Source organism: Vombatus ursinus, unplaced genomic scaffold, assembly GCF_900497805.2.
Source record: "Vombatus ursinus unplaced genomic scaffold, bare-nosed wombat genome assembly UNPS02010788.1, whole genome shotgun sequence".
NCBI classification, from domain to species: domain Eukaryota; kingdom Metazoa; phylum Chordata; class Mammalia; order Diprotodontia; family Vombatidae; genus Vombatus; species Vombatus ursinus.
The window spans coordinates 3,788,768-3,813,996 of NW_020950566.1; the positions used below are offsets into that span (position 1 = coordinate 3,788,768).

The 25,229-nt window shown below is 37.3% G+C and overlaps 1 protein-coding gene across 3 annotated transcripts in view; it reads left to right on the top strand.

The window, feature by feature from the left end:
• Positions 1-25,229, top strand: part of CPED1 (cadherin like and PC-esterase domain containing 1) — a 407,972-nt gene that overhangs the window by 354,616 nt on the left and 28,127 nt on the right. For 2 of the 3 annotated variants that reach the window (XM_027855149.1, XM_027855150.1), the window contains exons 19-22: positions 2,787-2,923; positions 20,577-20,797; positions 21,077-21,178; positions 22,845-22,932. In XM_027855149.1, coding sequence (XP_027710950.1) covers positions 2,787-2,923; positions 20,577-20,797; positions 21,077-21,178; positions 22,845-22,932 — 548 coding nt within the window. Of the gene's footprint in view, positions 1-2,786; positions 2,924-3,537; positions 3,703-20,576; positions 20,798-21,076; positions 21,179-22,844; positions 22,933-25,229 lie in introns of those variants that run through there. The other variant, XR_003568539.1, reaches the window with a different exon arrangement.

Consider the following 25,229-nt stretch of genomic DNA (forward strand, 5'->3'; position numbering starts at 1 on the left):
TTATAGAATGCAACACATTTTCCTCGGTGGAAATTAAATTTAACTTTATAAGTTTTGTATGATCAAAGTCAATGGTATATATTCTACCATTTTACATTTCTCAATGATTAAATGGTGCATTTCTCTTACACTTTTTCCTAGTTGCTTAAAATGATGTATCGAACCAGTTGAAACTAGACTTGTTCTAAATATAATGTAATCATTACAAATACCAGCACATGTCCCAAAATACAGTGGTCATTTCAATTCTTCACAGTGTCATTTCCTAACACACATGTTGCCTTTTATTTTGGGAATTGCAGCTTTGTTTTATCCAATGTTCAGATTCTTCATGTAGAATTTATATTTCTATTCTTTGACGTGCTGTTAAGAGTTGGTGTGATTTATAATGTCAAGGAACCCAAACCCTACAGATGTTATTCAGATGATGATTTCAAGCAGCATTACTAATTCACAATAATAAAAAGCATTATTACCAAATACAAAAATGCAAGGAGTTTGAGTGATTTAAAAATATATACTAGTATGAACCATTTGGGGCAGATTTTCAAAGAGATTCAACCAGGCCTCCTCCTTTTAGTGTGCATGCAATTTTGTGCCCACAGAGTAATTGCACCCATATTTGATTAATTGTGCATGCAACTGGCTGCTTGTTTCGTCAGCCTGAGGGGCAAGTGGCCAGTGAGGCCCTCTGTTTGCATGCACAATGTGCTGCCGCCTGCAGGGTTCATTGTATAAGTATGTGTGTGTATGTGTGTTTAAGCCTAAGACAGGAGACCACCTCTTAGAAACTTGGTCCTTTGTTCCTTGAGAAATATTATCCTCATATACAAAACACTATCTCATTAACAGGAACACATTTGTGCCCCATTATAGACAATCTTGTAAAAAAAGAAGGAACAAAAGAAAATTATTGACCATTCTCATAAACAGGCTGTGTCAACATGTAAATTGAACTGACCAAATTCAGTGGTTTTTTTCGATTGAAGTCATTAAAATAACTTTTGTCTCACTTATATGCTACTAAATAACCTATTGGTCTGCTTTTCACTTTTTAACTGGTAATCTTGGCATTGTTTTGGCATTTAACATAGTCCCTAGAGCACTGAGGGAAATTTTAATGAAAAATGTGAAAAAGGAAGATAGACTTCTGCAAACAATTTATTATAACAGATACCATCTCTATAGCCACACCACTGACTGAAAGATACAAAGAATACAAGATTCTTCTTCTGTTTATTGTTTGTTGGTTTATTTTTGGCCTGTATCTGTGATTTCCTTACTATAGTGAACTCCCTGGTAAAGAGTTTCCCTCTGTCAATATAGATTAGTAACTACTGTGCAACTCATAGTCTTAGAATTACCTAGGGAAGTGATAGGTTAAGTGACATGCCCAGGGTCACAGGTTTTATGACCTATGGACAAGAAATAGAATAAGAGAGAGTATTCAAGAAATGTCTAATCAGAAACTGTTAATCGTGTGGCAAGAGCAAGAGATACCAGATGGACAGCCTAAGTGTTGAACTGGTACCTATGAAAGAGGAAGGGACACATTGAGTTAGTTTCTCTGGGTGGTCTATAATATTCACACAGGAAGAGAAGGCAATGGTGCATTATAATCTATACTCTCATTTTTTCCCTCCTTTCTCCTCTGACTCTTTTTTCATCTTCCATGTTTTCCATTCCTTATGTCTTCCTTTCTCCTTTTTTTCTCCTTGGGACTAATTTAGAATGAATCTTATCTACTTACTTAACCATAACCTTTTTGACCTTTCAAAGAAACACTCCTTAAGCTAATACTCCTAAGGTAGGCTCCTGATGAACATTCAAAGGGAACATAACTTTGACCCCCAACTACAAAATTCACAAATTTTATCTTTTACATGAGGACCTAAAACCTAGTCACTTTTAAATTGGCATCTCCACCTACTTTCTGGTAACTGAAGGATTCTCCAACTAAAATATTGAAAAGCAAAGCAAAATAAAATGCATTCAATTTGTAATTGTCACTATACCATTCAATCTGGGATATCAGTCTAGATCATAACAGTCTCAAAGGTCAAAGATGGAATTGATAAAAATGTTCTATGGGTAGTCATTTCTAGTTTAAAAGATAGAGTGTTTAATAAAATAACTGGGGGAGAGAGGAAAAGGACAGTAATTGCAAATGAAAGACTCTATTACAAAAATATGATTATTCTGTGAGGAGGTAATATGGCAAAATGAATAGAGGGCCTACTACAGAATTAAGAAATCATTGGTTCAAGGCCTACTTCTATTCATTTAATCTCTCACCACCCAAGGAAACTCTGTAATAGATGGATTTTCAGATCTGCAAAGGTAGAGGAAGTCTCCATACTAGGCATTCCCCAAACAGATGAAAAATCAGGGTCAGACCAGGGCAGAGGGGGTGTCCTCCATTAAAAAAAAAGGATAAATAGCCATTCAGTAAATATTTTCATTTTATTTACTCTGCTTCTGATGGTGAAAATTGAAAAGAACAGCATAAAAAATTTCAAAATTTGCTAATGAAGCATCTTATTTAGGCTCAAACATTGTAGATGGATACAATTTATCTAAAGCATCTGCATAAATAAGGCCATTCTTGCAGGGTGTTACTGGAATATATTTGCACATATACAGTGGATAGGACGTTGCATATTGTATGCATTAAAGTTTGTTGAATAAATTGATAAATAAATGAGTTGGAAATAAATTTTAAAGTAAAACAAAAATGCCCTTAGAAGAAAAGAAATTTCAAAGAAGTTTAACTTTTATCCCCTCAGGACAGTGGATTGTACCATGCCTTAGCTGTTCAGACAATAGAACCTGTGATTGGAGAGAAATAACATGGCAGCCTCATAACTGCCAGTATAGTGTCCTATCAAAGACTCAACTACAGCACTGTCTGGGAAGAAGAAAGGTAGGTATCAGTCCCGGTAGGAGACACCCATTTATTTGTGCTATCTACAACACAAACACATACACTAACCAATGTTTACTTTCATAGGAAAGCACTTCGCCAACTTTAAAACACTAGAAAAATGTGAATTACCATCTTCATTATGGCACCAAAAGCCACACCACTGTATTTGTTTTATATGCATGGTTTTATTTTTCAATGGGTGCCAATAAAACAGATCGAGTGTATGATTACTATGTATACGTTATCATAAGACATCCTTAAAAATTCCTGACCCATTTTTTTCAGTGATTTGGAATTTAAGCTTTTGTTGCCAGTCACGGGCTGATATTGAAACTGCAGCCCACCTCCCAACTGCTCTATTTCCACACTGTCATTTCAGCATGAAATCAATTGTGGGAGCTTGCCACGTAAACTAGCAATTGGCAGCATGGAGCAACTGAGTTTATCAACTGTAGCTACAGTAGACACTGCTATTAAAACTGACATCTGTAGTTCAGCATAAGAAACCACATGGTTCCACTTGTGAGTCTCATTTCTACTATGATATACTGAATGCATGGCACTGCTCTTACATACTAACCTTACTGATCTTCTTTCACATTCCTGGGCAGGTCTCGCATGGACCTCACTAGGCTGAATTTTCCTTTAGTGAGGCTTCTAAGCTGGTTTCTTGGAAATACACTCCTCTTGATAGGCATGCTTTGACTGTGTAGCATTTGACAGACATCTCTAATTAGTGAATCGGGCACACAGACTGAGATGCATATTAACCTAAAGTAAGTAATACATCCTTCTCCACACTCAGTTTTTTTTTAATGAGATGAACATGGTATTTTCAATTGTTTCTAAGATATCCTTTACTTAGAAAGTTGGAAACTTAATTAACACTCAAAATCCCTTTTGACACATGAAGAGAAAAGAGATTGGTACTGCAAACCTGTCCTCATCACTGAGAGCAAATAGCTTGAAAAATGATAAGTAAAAAAGTGATTTGGGACCCACCATCACCATTGCATTTTCTGCCGGCCTCAATCCAAAGACCCCAAATTTCAACCAGAAGACCAAAACACAGGGTGACCTCATCCTTGCTGGTGGTGGAGACGAGTAGCAGCTATTTGCTAAGTCATCCACAATCATCCACACAGACAACACAACCCCAAAATTCTAGAAATGTAGTACTGAAGACATTGGAAATGGCCATGGTCTATGTGAGCAGAACCAAGAGAACATTGTGTACAGTAGCAGCAATATTGTTTGAAGAATAACTATGAATGACTAAGCTATTCTGAGTGTATAACTCAACTACAAAGGACCTGTGAAGAAAGATGCTATCCATCTCTGGAGAAAGAACCAATAAACAGAAGTATGCATAGTATGGTTTTATACATATATATCGATCTATCTATACATACATATATATATACACACACACACACACACACACATACGCACACACATATATATATGTGTATATATATGTATATAGTCTTCTTCCGTGCAGGGTGAAGAGGGAGGGAGACAGTTCAGAAATTAAAATGCAACAAAAAATTTAATTTTTAAAATGTATAGAAAAAAAGGAAATTGCCATGGCTACATTTAGGATTTTCCCAAAGTTTTTCCAAAAACTTAAGCAAGACCTTGGGTTATAGAATTATCAAGCAAATTCCATGGGAACAATATATTTGAGAGCAATTAGATTTGGCATTCAGACCACTGGTGTCCTGTGTGATTGTGAGAAAATCACTTCAAAAATTGACAAGGGTCAATTTATTTATCTATAAAATGAGAAAAAAATAACATCTGGCTTCACATAATACTTCAGGTATGTTATAAAGAAAAATTCAACAGAGTAGAGTCAGTTTTATAATTTGACTTTTTGCTTTTTGCAATTCAAAGGTTAAATAGCCCTTGAATTACATTCTTTTCATTCTGCCTCTTTTCTCCTGACTCTTGGAGAGTTATTAGGAGGGAGGGAAGGAGAAATAAAGAGAGACAGACAGACAGACAGACAGACACAGAGAAAGACAAAGCGAGACAGAGAGAGAAAGAGAGAGAGAGACAGAGAGAGAGAGAGGAACTAGAAAGGCAAGATTATTTTTCTACTTGGTTGTTATAAAGATCAAATGAGATAATATATGTAAAATATTTGTAAACCTTAAAGCACTATATAAATGCTAGCTGTTGTTATTGTTATTACTTATGAGTTACCTTGGCATGAGACAGTGTCAGATATGTCATAATTAGGTGAGTGACTTTGAATAATAAACCAGCTAAAACCTCTCTGGACATCAGTTTCTTCATCTGTAAAATGAAGAGATTGGACAAAAGGACTAGTATGACTACATTGCAGAGTGCATTTAAAATAGGTGTCAAGCCAGATTTGGCCTACAGAGCAAAGTTTGCTGACTTCTGGTGAAAAGTTATTTCTATCTTTAATATTATGAGTCTGCTATTCATAGATTGAAGCTCTTGGCTAAAATAAATTTGGGGGGATTATTTATAAGATTGGTTTATTGATATTATAAGCTGGTCATTTGGTGTCCTAAGTGAGGAAGAATTAGCTTTTTTCAGTAATTCGAGCGCAGAAAAGCTTACAGAAATCCAATGTATGATCATACAAAATGTCCTTTCATCTTACCTACTGTGTATGTCCTTCACAAATAGTATGTGACATTAGATTAAACAGAAATTTGAGGGAGTAGTTTTTTAGACATAATTAGGATGGGTAGGGAAGAAACTGGAATAACTTTCTCTTTGACTAGCCTTCTTCATTTAAAATAGGAGAAATATAATAGATGTGGTATTACAGCAGATTATGGTTGAGGAAGTTAGGAAAATCATAGCGGTGACTATTCTTTGAAGCATATGAAATTTCCTATCTTTAGAAACTGAGCATGTCACCCAAAAATGTTCATAGAATCATAGATCTAGACCTGGCAGGAACCTTAGATGTATGTCATCTGCCGATGAGAAAACTGAACATGAGGAAGGCCCTTACTCTGCCAAGCAAGAGAGTCTCATCTCATCTAAGGGGAAATTCCCCAAAGTCTCTAGGGAGGCAAGTTGAAAATCAGGGACATAGTGAGGTGCCAGCTTCTTTGTCTACATTCTCCTGATTTGCAAATCTTCTCCCTATTTCCACTGGTCTTTCCCTAAAAAAAGGTCTAGAACCACATGTATCTCTCTTGAAGATGAAATAAAGAATATCTTTCCAAATGTCTTGAGCCATCTTTAACTCCTCACATTAATCATAGATGGTTGTCTCCCCACTGATCCCAGAAACATTTCTAAACAGAAACACACAAAAGACTGAAAGCTTAAAACCTGGGTTACATAAACAAAGTGAATATAAGGAAATTTCAAGGGGATGGAGCACTAGCATAGATATAGAGTCAAAAAAGGCTTCATGTTGAAGGTGGTGCTAGGTGGCACAGTGGATAGAGCGCAGGGGCTGGGGTCAGCAATTCCTGAATTCAAATCCAGCCTCAGACACTTACTAGCTATGTGACCCTGGGCAAGTCACTTAATCTTGCTTGCCTCAGTTTCCTCATCTGTCAAGTGAGCTGGAGAAGGAAAAGGTAAACCACTCCAATATCTTTGCCAAGAAAACCCCAATTGGGGTCAAAAAGAGTTTGACACGACTGAAACAAATGAACGACAATGAGAACAACAGAAGGTGGTGCTTGAGCTAAGCTTTGAGGGAAGCTAGGTATCCTAAAAGGTAGAGGTAAAGAGGGAATACATTCTAGTCACAAGGGAAAGCCTGTGCAAAAGCAGAGAGGTGGCATGCAGGAGGGACAACAAGTGAGTTAGTTTGACTGGCCCTTAGTGTGAGTGAAGTAATGGAAATACAACATCTAGGAAGATGGGTCTTGCTCCAGTCAGTCAATGTGATTGTGAGTAGAACTATAGGGAAGTAGGTTGGTTGCCTAAGCCTTTCCAGTAACAGTGGTAATATTGATTTGATTACTGCTTTCTGAGCAAGAACCAAAATAGTGTAGGGCATAGAAAGGTAGCTTCAAAGCCAGTATGACTTATATTCAAATCCCACCTCTGACACATACTAGCTATGTGACCTTGGACAAATGACTTAGACAAAAGAATTTCAAAGTTCTCTACACAACCCTCTAAGGCTTGGTAGAAAGCATTTGCTCACTCACTACAGGTTTCATTAATATAGAGTCTCATTCCCTATGCCAGATGTAAAAAATGGAGAGAGGAATGGAGGGAAGGGAGGTAGTAGCAGCAGCAGGACTGTAAGTAAGATGCCCACATCAGCTAGGCTCTACTACCCTGGTTAGACGGCTGGATAGGAGGAAGCATTGGCCTTGTCTTTCTGAAACCAGCTAGATATAGGAGTCCGAAGTGAGTCCTGATCACCTCTGCCGTATGTAAGTATAAAGATGAAAATGTACATGACAGTATGGGTAAGTAGTCATTCGATCCAGCTATCTCCACTCCAGTGTGAGTCACAGAAGTTTAAGTCATTGTGGGTAAAATGGGCAGGATTTTCAGGGGTCCTTGCCCGAAGGGTTGCTGTTCCTAGTGTAGGCATATCTCAGAGATATTGTGAGTTTGGTTCCAGTCTATCACAATAAAGCAAATACTGCAATAAAATAAGTCACATGAATTTTTTAGTTTCCCAGTGCATGTAAAAGTCATGTTTACACTATACTGTAGTCCATTAAGTGTGCAATAGCATTATGTCTAAAAAAAATGTATATACCTTAATTTTAAAGTACTTTATTGCTAAAAATGCTAACCATCATCTGAGCCTTCAGCAAATCATAATCTTTTTGCTGATGGAGGGTCTTGCCTCAATGCTGATGGCTGCTGACTGAGCAGGGTAGTGGTTGCTGAAGGTTGGGGTGGCTGTGGCAATTTCTTAAAATAAGACAGTAATGAAGTTTGCCACATCAATTGACTCTTCCTTTCACAAGAGATTTCTCTGTAGTAGGCATTGCTGTTTGGTAGCATTTTGCCCATAGTAGAACTTCTTTCAAAATTGGAGTCATCTTCTCAAACCCTGCTACTACTTTGTCAACTAAGTTTATGCGATATTCTTCACTGTTTTTGTGCCTTAGGGAATAGGGAGGCCCAAGGGGAGAGAGAGAGAGAGAGAGATGGGGGAACAGCTAGTCAGTGGGACAGTCAGAACACACAAAACATTTATTAAGTTCTCCACTTTCTACAGGCATGGTACATGGAGCCCGAAATAATTACAATGGGAACATCAAAGATCACTGATCACAGGTCACTATAACATATATAATAATAATGAAAAAGTTTGAAATACTGCAAGAATTACCAAAATGTGACACAAAGACATGACGTGAGTGAGTGCCATTGGAAAAATGGTGCCAATAGACTTGCTCCATGACAAACCTTCAATTTATTTGTTTAAAAAAATATAATTTCTGCAAAGCACAATAAAACAAGATATGCCTATAGAGAGAAATTGGCAGTTGCAGGGCAAATGGCAAGATGCTTACTTTGGCTAGGTACTACATGCTAGTGTGTAGCAAGGGTGAAAGAAGAACCCCTACCCGATGTGATGAGCCTCTCCAAATTACTTGCTGAGATTACCTTTGTTTGAATGAGACCTCCCGCGGAACGAGCTCTGGACCCTAGCTGGGCTGCACTGAATGATTGTCAACTGAGAGCAAGGGGAGTGGAGTCTTATTGGAGAAATCTCTGACCATATTTGACTCAACTCCAATCACTGGGGAATAACCAGCAGTTCACTCTGTCATTTTAGCTAGGGACTGGAATGTACATCTAGTTGCCTTGGAAGTACCCTCTCCTCCAAAAGTCCATGCCTTGTAATCTCATCAAAAGGATTAGGGGACTCATAAAGTTGATCAAGGGTTCTCCTGGTCACTCCTACCACATGTGAGTATGGATGGTGAATAGACTGATGACGATGTATGTGAATAAAATAGCCATTCATATAGAGTAAATAAAAGTATTGCATAAACTGGATTTATGATACACACTTGAAATCACCAAGTACTGGAAATACTCACATGTTAAGTACTGTACATGCTAATTAGTCTGACTGAAGTAAGAAAAACAAGAGAGATATATACTTTACCCAAATGCCAAAAAAAAATTTCAATAAAATAAATGATACTGAAAAAGCTGAGTATCATATATGGTATATGTGGTGGCTAGACCACTATATTTGATTCCAAGATTTCTGAGTTCTTATTTTGATTCCTTCCTCTATTTGTTATGAGATCGGGCCAAGTTTAACCTCTGTTCCTAAATATCCTGATCTTCAAAATACAAATAACAACTGGCTCTGTTTATCTCTAAAGAATGTTGTAAGAATTATTGTTGTTCAGTCATTTCAGTTGTGTCTAATTCTTCGTGGCCCCATTTGGGTTTTCTTAGCAAAAATACTAGAGTGGTTTGCCATTTCTTTCTCTAGCTCATTTTACAGATGGGGAAACTGAGGCAAACAGGGTTATTTTCTCAAGGTTACACAGCTAGTAAGTGTCTGAGGCCAGATTTGAACTCAGGAAGATGAGTCTTCCTGACTCTAGGCCCAGCACTGTATCCACTGTGCCACCTAGCTGTCCTGTTGTTAGAATTGATGCCGCATTCAAGCTTCTCTTTGTCTACCATGGACTACTTCCTTCATAAATATCTCGAAACTCTCTTCTCTTGTGGCCAAAGTCTCCTGAATTCAATAGGAATTAGACCTAGTCACACTGAGCCAAATGCTCCTAGGAATCACCTACTAATTCCACAGGGGAAATAAACATAAAAATTATAATTTAACAGCAAACTAGCAGACAAAGCATTAATATTTTATTTTAAAACATCTTATTATATAACGTACTTTTATTAGAGTTATCTCTTTTACTGTAAGCTCTTTGTGAACAGAGAGCTTGTCCTTTGAGGATCACTCACCTATATGGCAATCTGCCTGGCATGTGCCAAGGACACATAAATGTTTGTTAGTGATGATGCTTTCATCATTATGGAATGGTGATGGTACTTTGTGTCTAAGTTCTAGCTAGAACTTTCAGTAAAGCTATCAGTCTGGTTCATCTCTGCAGCATAAAGAATAGTTACACCCATAGCCATGTAGGAAAACCAGATGAATTAGTTTAACCAAGATTATAGTCAGAATCATTCTGAAAACAGTTCCACTGCCACATGTGTAGACACAGACTATATATGGGGTTCCATTGCCATATGTGTAGACATAGACTATACATGGGGAAAATACTTAAATATAAATGTTTAATGTTTAAAAAAAGAAGTATCTTGACTAGAATTTCTGAGTCATGAAACAGGTAAGTCAAGGCACAATTATTTGCTTTATGAACATATTAACCAAGAAATTTCCATTAATTATAATTCTGTAGTAGTGCATTTAAAATATGATTCAATATAGAAAACATCCGTTTATACTCACATTGTTTGAGAACACATCTGCTATGTAAAGCAAGGTATTCTTGTATTTTTAATCACTAACATTATCACTTTTTTTGAGGCAACCTGACTAGTCTGATGCACTTAAGAATGTGGAAAAGTCGAGTCTGTGACAGTGAAATAAAAATCGATACCTCCTAACAATTAGATCTCACCGAAAGAAGATCTCCCTCAAAAAGAGATGGATTCTCTGGTGTTATCCCTGCCCTCAAGGATCTTTTTTGTACTGGAGGTTTTCATTCTACTGTTGATTCTGTGATAACTGCCACAAATACCACAAATATGTTAGGCTAGAAAAGGCAACCATTCGCTTTTTAATTGTAGTTTAAATCAAAGTATAAGCTATGAGTGTTTTAAAATGTTTCTGTTTCTCTGCCAAGAGAAAATCCTCTTCCAAGAATGGTTTGGTGTAGTGTGATGTAGTGTGGCGTTAGGAGGCAGCTAGATAGTTCAATAGAGTCTTGGGCCTAGAGTCAGGAACACCTGAGTTCAAATCTGGCCTCAGATACTCACTAGCTGTGTGACCCTGGGCAAGTCACTTAATCCTGTTTGCTTTAATCCACTGGAGAAGGAAATGGCAAACCAATTACAATATCTTTGCCAAGAAAACCCCCATGGGCAATATGATCCATGAGGTCAAGAAGAGTCAGACAAGAATAAACAACCACAAGGTAGGGCAGGGCAGAGCAGAGTAATCAATATGCCAGTGAACTCACAGGTCTGTTTGTTGTCCCCATCACATTTTTCTCCAAGGAGTTTGTAAAGATATGAGAGAGGGGAAGGCAGTTTCCTTTTTCTTAAAATTCTCATTCGCTATAAGCTAAGAAAACATATTCTCCAACCTTGTTAGAAGGCTGTTACAAATTCTTTTCTTTAAACTAAGTATTGGTTCTTTCTAAATGAATTTCCTTTTTCTTCTTCATTCCCTTTTTTTATGTTTTTGTTTTGTTTTGTTTTGTTTTTTACTTGTGTATTTATTTTGGTGAGTGTGAAATTTGTTTGATCTGTGCCTTGGGATTTTTAGGACCACCTGTGGTGAAAGAATTAGATACAAATTAGTTGACTCTTGGAAAAGGGTGTGAATTCCCTAGAGCACTCATAAGGAACCATATTTCCATGTTATGGTGTGCTAGCATGGTTAATCAGCCATAGGACCATATTTCAAGCATCATGAACAGGAAACTGACCTGTGATGGAAAGATTGGGGAAAATTTCTGGTTAGAGGATTTTCAGTTAGTGTTTTTCAAGTATTCTTTGTGTCACTTCATTTAAACTTTACTAAAACAAAGGTGATGTATTATGTTTGAAGTTTCTTTACTATAGAAACTCAAACATCTGAAAGTGAATTCTATCAATATGGGAGTCAGTGATAATAAATATTTTGAAAACTTTATTCTCTGACACATCTGTTTGCGTAGAATCCCGATGGCTAGCTGACTAATGAGTTCTGAATTAGATATTTATGAGAATTTATCAAATATAATATTGTTACACAGTATGAGACACCACAAGGGAAGTAGTTTAGAAACATGGTAACTAATCTTACCATTGGAAACACTCACGAGCCTGACATAAGTGATTTTTCCACCAACGTTTATTTTGTTTGTCAGTTGAAAATACAGCTCAGAGTTTAGACCTGTAATAAAATATCGAGGAGAAGAGTGCAATTAAGAACAGGAAATATGAAAAGGCAATATTTGTTGAAGGACTTACAACTCAGCTGTTAAAACAGGAACTGTAACTTAAATTTTCTAAGTAATGTTTTCAGGTGAAGTTGTGTCTTAGACTTAAAGATGTTTAATTTTTTTGAAGTGTACTTAATTTATAATACTCTTTGACTACTAAGGGAGTTCTATGATTATATAAGTCATTATTGCCTGTCAATTCAAATATTTGAATGTTATTGGGGTCCTTTTTATTTTGGTTTTGCACTAATCTTTTACCAAAAAAAGAGTGAGTTATGCATGATATGACTTTATTTAAAATATATACACATACGCATATATGTGTGTGTGTGTGTGTGTGTGTGTGTGTGTGTGTGTGTGTATTTATATTTCTAGGTGGCAGGAAATAGTAGATAAAGTATTGCCCTTGGTGACAGAAGATCTGGCTTCAAGTTTGGCCCCTAAAAGACACTGGTCACATGACCACTAATACAATTAATCTCAGTATTTCCAGGCAATTCTCAAAGACTAGAAGGCTTAGAAGAATTGATTATCTGCATTGGTGTAGGAAATTTCTCTACCAACAGTTTCCTGAAATCACAGTAAGAACTCCTCCCAATTCCTCTCCCTAAAATAAAGGCAGCAGGGCATAGTGAAAACAGAATTGTGTTTGGAGTCAGGAGAGACCTAGGTTGAACTCCCTATGCTGACACTTACTGTGTAATCATAGTCAAATTACTTAAGTTCTCTGAGCCAATTTGCTCCTCTGTAAAATCAGGATAAAAATACTTATATCCCCTCTCACAGGGCTATTGTGATAAAACCTTTACATCATATCAACACACATATCAGTTAAACTTGCAGCCAGATTGGATAGGTTGGGGATGTACAAAAACATGCTTGTTGCAAGCTGCAAAAGAACTGAACATAGTGTTGCATGTTTGTTTTCTTTAAGCAAATTTCATACGTGTGTGTAAAAGAAGAGGGGAGATATTTGGATGGACACTATACAATTCTTCATTGTTTTTAGTCTCAAAGCATTCATTAAGCTTTGACCTAACCTAATTAAAATGCATAATTGAGGAATGCATTTTGCATATAGTAAGTATTATATTAAAAGTGAAAGTACTCTGCTGCATTATGTTCACAACTACAATGGCTAACCTCTTGCAAAGGAAAAGTTAATTTCTCACCAGACTTCTGTCATGCTTTTTGCACTTTTTTTTTTTAAATCTCTTTCTTTAGCTCTTCTGGGAATTCTTATTGGACTTGTGTCTAATCTGCATTTTTCTTTGAGGCTTTGCATGTAGATGTTTTTAAGCCAGCGTCATCTTCCAAGTTTCTGTCTTGAGGTTCCCTTCTTCCATAGTAGCTTTTTATGTTCAGGTTCTTTTTTGTTGTTGTTGTTTGCTCATTTTTCCAGCCTATTTGACTTTAGACTTCATGTTAAAGTTGGGATCTGCTCTCTTAGGGATGCAGGGGAGTAATTGACCTGAACTTCAGTCTTCTATGTCCTTCTGTTGTTTTCACTGCTAGGTCTGGGGGACTGTAAGTTTTTTGTGCTTCCAGAGTGATAAGATCTAGAGAGGGGTCTCCTAGTCTATATACTCCTAGTGTATACTCTGGTCCTTACACAAGTAGGATGCAACCATAACTCTCTTCCTCTCTGCCCAGGAACTGTAACTCAGAAATGGATAATGGGTGACAGCTATAAAATGAAACTTGATCCTACACCCAATTCTAGCACAGGGGTCTTCTGGAATCTCTTTCTGGCCAGGTGTTTAATCCCCTTATCTTCCCTGGATGTTGGGTGCTCCTAATGCCACTGTCTCCCTCTTACTGCTGCTACCTTCAAGGACCATACCTGGGATTTCCTCTCTTTCTATCTTCCTCTAGACTGTTGCCCTGGGTTAGAAACATGTCTTGCTCTGATTTTTTTTTTTTTTGTTTTTCCACTCAGAATTTGTTTAGGCTCTTTTCTTTAAAGTTGTTATAGAGGACTGTGTTGGGGGAGCTCAGAAAGGAGGTTCCCCCATTTTAGCTCAGACCCAAAATTGTCAGTATCAAAAAGAGATACTTGAGATAATAAAAATGCAGTAATAGACTCAAAATTTCACCGTTATCACTATTCCTTTTCTTATTTTCCCAGCGAGAACTATTTCTGTCTAATAAGTAGGCATAACCTTGCGTCATAGATGATTAGCCTATTAATGTAATAGCCCGTAACTTAAATGACCCATTTCTGATACCCCATCCTTTATCTTGACCAATTGAGAGTGTTTTCTGGGGAAGTGCTTACAGGTATCTAGACCCGTAGTGCTGATGGGTTTTCTTACAAGGAATAGCTCGGAGGCCAGTGTCCTACTATATCAGACAAGAAAAGAAAAAAAATCTTCATCAAGATCACTTTGGTAGTAGATGGACTGGGACCACTTTGTAAAGAGATTCTGCTCTGATTGAGACTCCACAGCAAAGGGTATAGTATAGAGAAAATCTTAGGGAAGCAAAAAGGGCGTTGTATTGTGTTATATTTCTTAAGAAAAGTGCTTCACAAATCCAAATATTATTCAATATAAGCATTTTATTACCCTAGAGAATGAAAACTAAACATCACACAGAAGGCAATGGAAAGGTTCATTGTGTATATAATCGGGCAAAAAGCAACATGTAACCAATGAGGAACCTCGTGTACAGGAAGTTGTCAAAGAATTATGTAACGGAAAGAGAAAATAAGCTGGCCTCACAGAACGAGGGAATGATAGATAGCAAGCATGTGACCAGAGGGCTCCATTGGTTCTCTTGTAAAGTTGGAAGAAAATGAGGGAGGCCTCCGGTGTAGTGGTTGGACCTTCTGTAATGAACTCTTTATAGGACACGGGTGAGAGTTGCACAAGATAGGCAGGAACAGATGGGTTGTAATTTGCATCTTTGGAAGAAACTCTTGAATTAGTGAAATCACGAATCCATTTGAGTTATTTCATTCTTATCTTTTTCACTGGGGCTCAGTTAGAAATGGTCCTGGGACAAAAGACCACACTTCTTTTATATTTAGCAACTGATTAATTGATAGTATGGGGATTGGTCATCTGGCAGTCCATGAAAAATAGCTTCTACATCCTTCTAGCCACCAGGACATGTCTTGATACATATTTATTAAGTGCTGAATGTTTACTGCCTACTGTTATGTGTTTCACCATTTCTACCTTTTCCTTGAATAATCTACTTTGATCGCTAAGTCTTGTCTTCCTAAGAACAACCCTTCTGTAATCTCTAGTGGTCTTGAATTGCCATCATAAATTCTTCTGTTTCAAAAAAAAAATCTGCAAGGTCCGGTCATTTGCTCATTGCTTTTTTGTCAACACATTGTTGGCTGATTTCCAATGGTTACTGCCCATCTCTGGAGAGCCTTTTGACCTATTCATGGATCATAACTGGTCCATTGGCTTCAGTCAGAAGAATACTACTTTTGGTTACGTTTGCTAAGTCCAATGATGCTTGTTCTCAAAGGTATTTATACATGTGCTTTGAGAATGTTTATCAGTTTGTTTTGGCAAGGAAGTATTAATCTTTCTAAAGTTGCCTTAGGATTATGAGCTCTGTGTTTCATTAATATTATACAGTGTTTTGTGAGGATATTTTACGAAGCTTTTATGATCTATTTTACATTTGTAGCAGTGTACAATGACTGGTATTGTGTAGGTGTTAATTGTTTTAAAGCATGTTCTTCCCATTTAACTTTGATTTTAGTATGCCAGTAGGTGTGTCAACATATTTGGCCGTAGCCGTCTCTTTGATTTCTTTATGTACGATAGTATGTCTTGCCTGGAAGATACCAAGGTATTTGTAGGTGTTGCCTTCTTCTGTGGATTCAATATGACTCCCAGATTCAAGTTCAGATTCTTCAGACATTGTCTTTCCTTGGCATACTTAAGAATTTTGCACTTGTTGAGTCCAAAAAAATTTTTTAATATTGGTGGAAGAGTCCACAAGACGAAAGAGCTGATTAATGCATTGTCTTCAGTAGAACCATATAGCTTGATGGCATCCATATACATCAAGTAAGTTAATAAGATGTTTTGGTTTGACTTCATCTTTAACTTGGAAACCAACCAACATCTCTTTAAGAGATGATAATGGATCTAAGAATAAGCAGAACCATAGTGGGTTTTAACTGTCTCCCTGGGGGGAAAAATACTAGCTTTTATTTATTCTTTATAATATTGTGTTGGTGAGGTATTCTAAATAGAAAACAGTGCTCCATGTGAACATCAAATATTCCAATGCTTTTACTGTTCTTGGACCTACTTTATAAATTTGCAGTATATGAATGAAAAATTAAATCAAAGATTTTGTGATAATCAACAATGACAGTATAAATGTTAGATCATTTTCAAAACTTATTCAATAATTATTGAAGCTATACTGTTATTCTTTATACCTTTGGGGCTTTTGGCTATGTCTTTTTTGGTCTTCAGCCTGTATTTTATTTTTGCATGTATTTATAGAAGTTTTAGTAATAAAAGACGTGAATTCTTTTCATACAATACACAAACACATAAATTGGCCTATATTTGGAGGTGTCATATATTATTCCTTATAGTAAGAAAGGTAGAATCAGTCTTATGTCTCATTATCAAGTATTTCTTTCTGGAGTTTGCATTAAATGAAGATTTTCAGTGTTCTGAACCTGAATATCCATGTTCTTCAGCTTTTCCCTCCTTAGATTCTGGTAACTCCTTGCTTTCATTTTTCATTTTGCCCAATCCAGGCTTAAGGATGAAGTTCATTTTTATTTGTGTTTTTAATTGTCATCCATTGGTTGGTAATATGCTGCTATGTGATTTAGAGCTGAGAGTGCTATTGACAAAAAGCAGTATGAAACCCTTGCCTACAACTAAAGATATCTGTTTCTAGTTTTGCTATGACATAATACTTGTGCAGAATGAAAATATTCATGCCTTAATTCCCTTACATTTATTTTCCTGCTTTGCCTTCTTTAACAGACGGTGTCATCAGCACTGAAGCATTTCTAGTAGGTTGGATATGGTATTAGTATTTCTTATTTGTCCCCATTATATCTTTCCTTCTTGTGCCAATAGAACACTGAGTGCCACTCATTCTACTGTCCTCCATGTCAAATTTATTCGTCACAATAATTTGAGTAGTGCCAGTCTGCAACCCTATGCCATCAATTTCTTGGATACGTAGGATCAGTTTCACAACACTGGCCAAGATGCTAACCCAATCAGTCATATCACCAGGGTCTAAGTGGCAAGTGTTCCTGAATTTCTGAAAGATCCTCACAACTACTGTAGTGGTCTCAAGGCCCCATTGTACATTACCATTGGTGGAATTATTGCTTCCCCCCCCCCCCAACATGGATAACAAGGTTGAGAGAATAGTTGTGGTTGTTGTTATCCTTCATGAAAATCCTACTCTACTGCTTCATTGTGGCAAATAGATGACCCTGGGGTCCCTAAGGGCTATAGTGCAAACTGAAATGTAAGATCCAAAAGGTCCTATCAAGCTGGAAAGGCTTCAGATATGGACTCAGTAATGAGCTATGGGTCCACTGGCCAAGAACCAGTCCAACCAAGTTTGGAAGAAGTTATCTCCAGAGAAGCTTATGCTATAGTGGTAAAAGCATTGACTTTAGACGTGGGTTTGGATCCTGGTGTTGAATTCTGCTATTTAGTCTATAAAAGCTGGGTCAAGTCACTAAACATCTCTAGTCCTCAGTTTCCTCATTTGTAAAATGAAAACATTGAATTAAGTGATATCCACACTATAGTCTCTTCCAGGTCTATGATGGAACACATAGTATACTTACTCCCTCTTAGCTAAATTAAGCTACTATTTATGGGAAATGGGAAAACTGGGGGGAGGAGGGAAGTAGATACAAATACAGTTAATAAATACAACATTTTCTTCATAATCTTAATATATTGGGGTTTCTTAGCAGTTACATTTTGGAGTATTCAGAAGCTTGCATAAGAGAAAAATGAGCATGGATGTTTAAAGTAATAATTTTTACTTCTAACTGGAAGGGGATAAGGATTATTAACGAAAAACTGTCAGACCAGTCTTCTAAGGTCATCCATTATGGCTATTTGATCTTTTAAATACAGGATGTGGCCTTTAAAATGAATTAGCTACAAATTGTTTTTTTAATTCAAAGTTTAAAACATGAAGACTTTTATATAGATAGGAAGAGTCACTTGAATATTCAGAATCACATTGTATTGTTCTATTGCATAAATTAGTTGAAATACTAAAATCTTAAGATCTTTCTGATGGAGACTGATTAATCTCTAATGAAACTACTTTTCCTCTAGTATAATAAATCTCAAAAATCACAGTTGCATTTGTATTCTAGTTTTTTTTACTATAATATTTCCATCCAAAACAAACATTTTTATATATATTTAAGCAGTCCTTTTGGAAACAGCCTTCTCATAGTTGCACTGAAAGAAAATATCAAGTGAGCTGGACTGAAAGAAAATAGCCCTTGATTTCAAACCCATGATCTCAAAGAAGTAGGAATTCCCTTTGCTGACACAGATCTCAGCCCCTCTACGGAAAGTTGAGGGTCTTTGAGAGTTGATGAGGCTTGAAGTGTGTTGGCTAGCCTAACCTAGATAAGCTAGTCCTTAACATACATATAGCACATCATCAGACTCACATTTTTCGTAGCTCCAGATTGATAGGAGAACCCATGATCACCTCTATGCCATGAGGAGGCACTGGAGTAATATTTTAATGGAGGCCAATGATCAGGGGAATGCTGTATACTATACATAAATTTAGATTCCAGCAAAACATTTGACAGAATTTCTCATGCCATGATTATGGATGAGATACACTAACTAGTCAATAATAGAATTGGATGAATTTAAGACGCTTCAATCACAAGACCCAAAAAGTAGACATTCACAAGTTGATTTCAGTTTGGTGTTATGTTTCAAATGGATCACTCCATGGATCTTTACTGTGTGAGCCTAGAGAAGAGAAAAGTATGATAGCTGTCTTCAAATATTTGAAGGATTGTCATGTGGGATAGGGATTAGACATTTTCTTCTTGGCCCCTGAGGACAGAAGTGGAAGAAAATGAATGGAAGGTACAAAGAGGCAGACTTAGACCTGTTGAAAAAGAACACATCTTAATTATTAAGAGATATTCCAAAGTGGAATGAGTTGTCATGAGAGGTAGTAGATTTTCCCTTATTGGAGGCTGTCAAGCAGAGGATGGATTACCTCCCATTGCCCATATTTTAAAATGGATTTGGAATCAGATATGAGTTAGACTAGATGATCCCTGATATTTCTGCTCTTAGGTTCTGTGAAATTAGATTGTGTTGTTCTATTAAATTAAGGTGAAATTACCTAAAAAAAATCAGAGTTTAGAGAAACTCAACATTTCCATAATGTAAGAGCTTCACCACTAATGGCAGTGGTAACTGAGTAGAATTGAGGCCTTTTCTTCTTGAATCCACACACTTTTAACCACTCATTGAAAAATTAAATGGGGAAGTATCTTGGCAGAAAGGACTTCTCAAAGATAGATAATCTCGGGGGCAGCAATGTGGTGCAGTATGATAGAGTATGGGCCCTAGAGTCAGGAGGACCTGAGTTCAAATCCAACCCAGACACTTGACACTTACTACCTGTGTGACCCTGGGCAAGTCACTTAACCCCCATTGCCTCACACACACAAAAAATAGATAATCTCTTTTCTCTCTTTCCTCTCATATTGTTCTAAGCCAAAGCTTCCATACTTCTTGAAACTCTGCAGAAATAGTAGGGTCAGGGTATGACCATTGTAAATGAGTATCCTTTCTATTCTTGTCACTTCTCTGTTTCAATGACAGAACTCTTAGCAAAGCTCAGATAAAAGACATGCAGATCTAGGACATGAAATATGGACCTGGGATTCCAGAAATTTAATATATTTGTCCCTTTTCACTTCTGAATGATATGGGTAAGGGGAAGCAGGAGTAAATGCATATTTTTTATGTATCAGTTTCTACATGTATAGCCTAAAGTTATTGTATTTTATACCTATTAACTGTTTGAGGGCTTAAGGGAATTTTTTGTGATAGTCTCTGGAAGCTTATGGCCCCTGGCATAGAAATGCAAAATAATTGCAAGCAAAATGTGTAATAATATTTGACTTTAGTCTCAGGAACCTCTTTGTTGATCTAACTTTAACCAGAAAGAAAGGAAGGAAAGAAGAAAGCAAGGAAGGAAAGAAGAAAGGAAGGAAAAAAGGGAGAGAGGAAAGGAGGAAGAGAGGGAGGAAGGAAGAAAGAAAAGAAGGAAGGAAGGAAGTTGAAGATCTGAAGGAAGGAAGGAGAGGAGAGGAGGGATAAAGTCACAGCTCCAAAACATTAAAAACATCTAAACACAAGTGTTCTTTTGGCTTTGTTACTAGACACACGTTTTTATGAGTTGTGAGAGAACTTTGTAATTTGGAGTTGTTTACAGAATGCCACATAAACATCAGATCTGAAAATTCATGTTTTTCTGTTTTTAATTTTAAGGTCCTTTTCATTGGAGATTCAACCAACAGAGGAATAATGTATTATCTGATTGAAAGAGTCAACGAAACCCTGCAGGAATGGCAGAAAGTGCACAGCATTAAATCATACTACAATGTCAACAATGGCAGAACATTCATCAGTTACTCCTATTATCCCCAATTCTGGATCAGTGTTTCACAAAGGCCAACATTTGAAAAAGCTCTTGAACAACTTTTGCAGAGGTACAATAAAGCCTTGATATATTGACTTGGTGGTGTCCTCCCCGGTAACAGATATATCTGACTGGCAGCTTTAATTAGTCACTGTTACATACTCTCTGCCAAATGTGCTGAAAAGCTCAGGCTCCCAATGATGTGGCTGAGAAATAGTAGGAAATGACAAGCGGGTCTTCTGATCAGGATGCCAGATATGGTTCAATGAAATGTAATGCAGTTCTGTTCAAATGTTTACCATCTGTTTTAAAGCAACATATGTGATTTTTTTTTCTTTCTGGATTGCAGATCATATCCCCTTGAGAACACAGACCAGACTATATTAGTTGTTGGTGGTGTTCAATGGCTTAATTCCAATCACCTACAAATTATTCACAAGGTTTTGAAGAGGTAATATTCTGAAACAAAATATTTCTATGTTCTCTTCTGTGCAAAAAAGGAATCTTTGAGGTGATTGAGTTTGACCAAGATTTGATTTCAAGAACAAGCTTTAATTTTATGTAGGCACACACCTAAGTCATCAAGCATTTATTAGTCACTTACTATATGCCAGACACTGTGCTAAGTCCTAGCGATAAAAAGAAAGGCAAAAACAGTACCTGTCCCCAAAGAGTTTGCATTCAAATGGAGAAGATAACATGGAAACAACTATGTAGATAAAGGATATATTCAGTGTAGATGGCAGGAGCACTTTGGGGGACCAGGAGAAGCCTCTTGCAAAAAGCAAAATTTGAGCTAAGACATGAAGGAAGACAGGAAGAAGAACATTCCAGGAAAATGAAACAGCTGGTGAAAATCCATGGCGTTGAGATATGGAGCATCTTGTGTAATAAACAACAGAGGCCAGTGTGACTGGATCATAAAATGGTGGGGAGTAAAGTGTAAGAAAACTGGAAAAGAAATGAAAGGTCAAACAGAGGATTTTATGTTTGATACTGGAGGTAATGGGGAGCCACTGGAGTTTATTTGACCAGGGTTGGGCGGCAATGATGGGGTCATACCAGCACTTTAGGAATATCACTCTGCTAGCTGAGTGGAGGAGGATAGACAAAAGTAGGGAAACACTTGTAGTGGAAGGACCAATCAGAAGGCTATGGCTGTAGTCTAGGTATGAGGTGACAAGTCCTTGTACTAGACTATATCAGAGGAGAGAGGGAAGTTTCATAAGGTTTATTTTTTTTATGTTTAAATACTCTAGAATTTTATTTTTAAAAGTTTACCATTATGCATATTTGGATATATTAGAAATCAAATCATGGGCCTACCATAACCTACTTTAGTAGCCTTCACGACATGGAGGTAACCCTGGGTTCTTGAAGGCCATGCTAGCAAAATTTTGGCAAATCTTACCAAGCCAGAAAGTACTGGGCCCACTCAAGAACTATAAACCTGTTGCCTGAGCAATAGCCTTCCTGGGTTCAAAGAGACTTTTCACCAGTCCAGGTCAATGGACTTTTTTTGGCTACAGGAACTCTTGAAGGCCATCCAATAGGTTTTATGTCTGGTGAAGGAGAACTCATGCTGACAAAAGCAAAGATTTTTGAAGCATTGAAGTAAGTCAGTAGAAGCCCATTGTAACAAAGCAGCTAGTTGGCACAATAGATAGAGTGATAAAGTTGAAGATCTGAGTTCAAATCCTATCTGAGACACTGAGTACCTATGTGATCTTGGCAAGTCATTAAACCTTTATTCCTCAGTTTCCTCCTCTATAAAATAGGTATAATGATAGCAACTACTTCCCAGGATTGTTGAAAATTTCAAATAAGGTAACATGTAAAGCACTTTATAAACCTTAAAGTGCTCTATAAATGTTATCTTTAAAAAAAAAATCATTCTACAAATCCAAGCACACTATAAGTCAATCATGAGCCTAAGAAAAAACAATTATGTTTGGCAATACTCTAATATTATACAGTTACACTGTTTGCTATTGACAGTTAGGAGTACCAGTCCTGTTCTCCAACATCCCACATTTAAAGGGGTACCACAATGAACCTTTGTTGAACATGAATATAATACATGTACTTGACTTTGAAATCTCTTCTATTTTTTCCAGGGAAAACTTATTAAATATTCTGGTGGTTATCAAAACTCTGGGAATGGGGTTTCATCTGCCTGTTGATGGAGTGCATTCTTTAACCCAGGTAGGTCAGAGTTGCCTTGTACTCCCATAAATTATTTGGTATCAGTAAGCACTTTAGCTGTCCCTTATTATTCAACAAAAAGAGAGAGATAAAAAATGGATGGTCCATATTCTCCATTCATAGTGTGGAGAGAAAATTTTGAAGGCCCCTAGTACATTGGGAAAATCACTGAGAGAAACCTGTGGAAGGACATGGGTAAGAGTCATACAGGATGGACAGGAATGGATGGATTGTGATCCATATGTTTAAAGGGAATATTTACTTTAATGAAATTACAAATCCGGGGATGAAGCCAAGATGGCAGAGTGAAAGAAATGACTTGCTTGAGCTCTCCCCCAAACCCCTCCAAAAAAGCCCAATTCAACCTGGATGGTTGATCAGAAAGGTATATCGCGCTGGACGGGGAGAGGAGCACAGTTTGGCATGGGCACGCAGGCCGCAGCAAACCTAGAGCAGGCATCAGAGGACTGAATCACGGGCAACTGTGGCGGTTTCCAGAACTCAAAACCCACGAATGCCAAAGACAGCTTAGAAGGTCAGTGGGAAAAGTCTGTGACTGTGGGTGAGAGAGGAGCTAGGTCTCAGCCGCAAGTCCCTAGCGTGGCCTCTGGGGCAGCAGCTGCCTCCTGAGCTCCCAGCCTACAGACTGAGGGGGAATCGAGTGACTGATCAGAGGGGGATTACAGGGATCTCTTTGCCGGTGCTGAGGCAGGAATCTCTTGCTTTGCCTGTGCTTGGATCTGGGTCATAGTTCTGAGGGGCAGTCCTGGGGCGAGGAAGGGTGCTGGCTTGGTGGAGCTTGTTGTGGCTGTGGAGAGGAAACACCCCGCCCCTTATCATACCACTTTGGAAGAACTGAAAATTTACAGGTCTTTAGAAGTACCTCTGAAAACAGCTGTACAAACCCCCAAAGCTTGGGACAGTACATTCTCCACATTGGAAGCAGACTCTTACCTTAATAAAGAGTTTAAAACTCAAGTAATTGGCCGGGATTATGAGTAAACAGCGCAAAAAGAGTCAGACTATATTATCTTACTTTGTTGACAAAGAAGATCAAAACATACAACTAGAAGAAGACAACAAAGTCAAAGCTCCTACATCCAAAGCCTCCAAGAAAAATATGAATTGGTCCCGGGTCTTGGAAGAGCTCAAAAGAGATTTTGAGTAGCAAGGAAGAGAAGTAGAGGAAAAATTGGGAAGAGAAATGAGAGTGATGCAAGAAAATCATGAAAAACAAGTCAACAGCTTGCTAAAGGAGACCCAAAAAAATACTGAAGAAAATAACACCTTGAAAAATGGCCTAACCCAAATGGCAAAAGAGGTTCAAAAAGCCAATGAGGAGAAGAATGCCCTAAAAAGCAAAATTGGTCAAATGGAAAAGGAAGTCCAAAAGATTACAGAAGAAAATACTTCCTTAAAAATTAGAATAGAGCAATTGGAAGCTAGTGACTTTATGAGAAATCAAGACACTGTAAAACAAATCCAAAAGAATGAAAAATGAGAAAACAATGTGAAATATCTCATTGGAAAAACAACTGACCTGGAAAATAGATTCAGGAGAGAGAATTTAAAAATTATTGGACTATCTGAAAGCCACAATCAAAAAAAGAGCCTAGACATCATCTTTCAAGAAATTATCAAGGAAAACTGTCCTGACATTTTAGAACCAGAGGGCACAATAGAAGTTGAAAGAATCCACCAATCTCCTCCTGAAAGAGATCCCCAAAGGAAAGCTCCTAGGAATATTGTAGCCAAATTCCAGAGTTCCCAGGTCAAGAAAAAATATTACAAGCAGCCAGAAAGAAACAATTCAAGTACTGTGGAAACACAATCAGGATAACACAAGATTTAACAACTTCTACATTAAGGGACCACAGGGCATGGAATATAATATTCCAGAGGGCAAAGGAGATAGGATTACAACCAAGAGTCACCTACCCAACAAAACTGAGTATAATCCTTCAGGGGAAAAAATGGTCATTCAGTGAAATAGAGGACTTTCAAGCATTCTTGATGAAAAGACCAGAGCTGAATAGAAAATTTGACTTTCAAATGCAAGACTCAAGTGGAACATGAGGAGGTAAACAGGAAAGAGAAATCAAAAGAGACTTATTAAGGTTGAACTGTTTACATTCCTGTATGGAAAGATGATATTTGTAACTCATGAGACCTTTGTCAGTATTAGGGTAGTTGGAGGGAAAAAATTATATGTATGTATATATAGATATAGGTATAGCTATAGCTATAAATATAGATAGATAGATAGATAGATAGATAGATAGATAGATAGATAGATA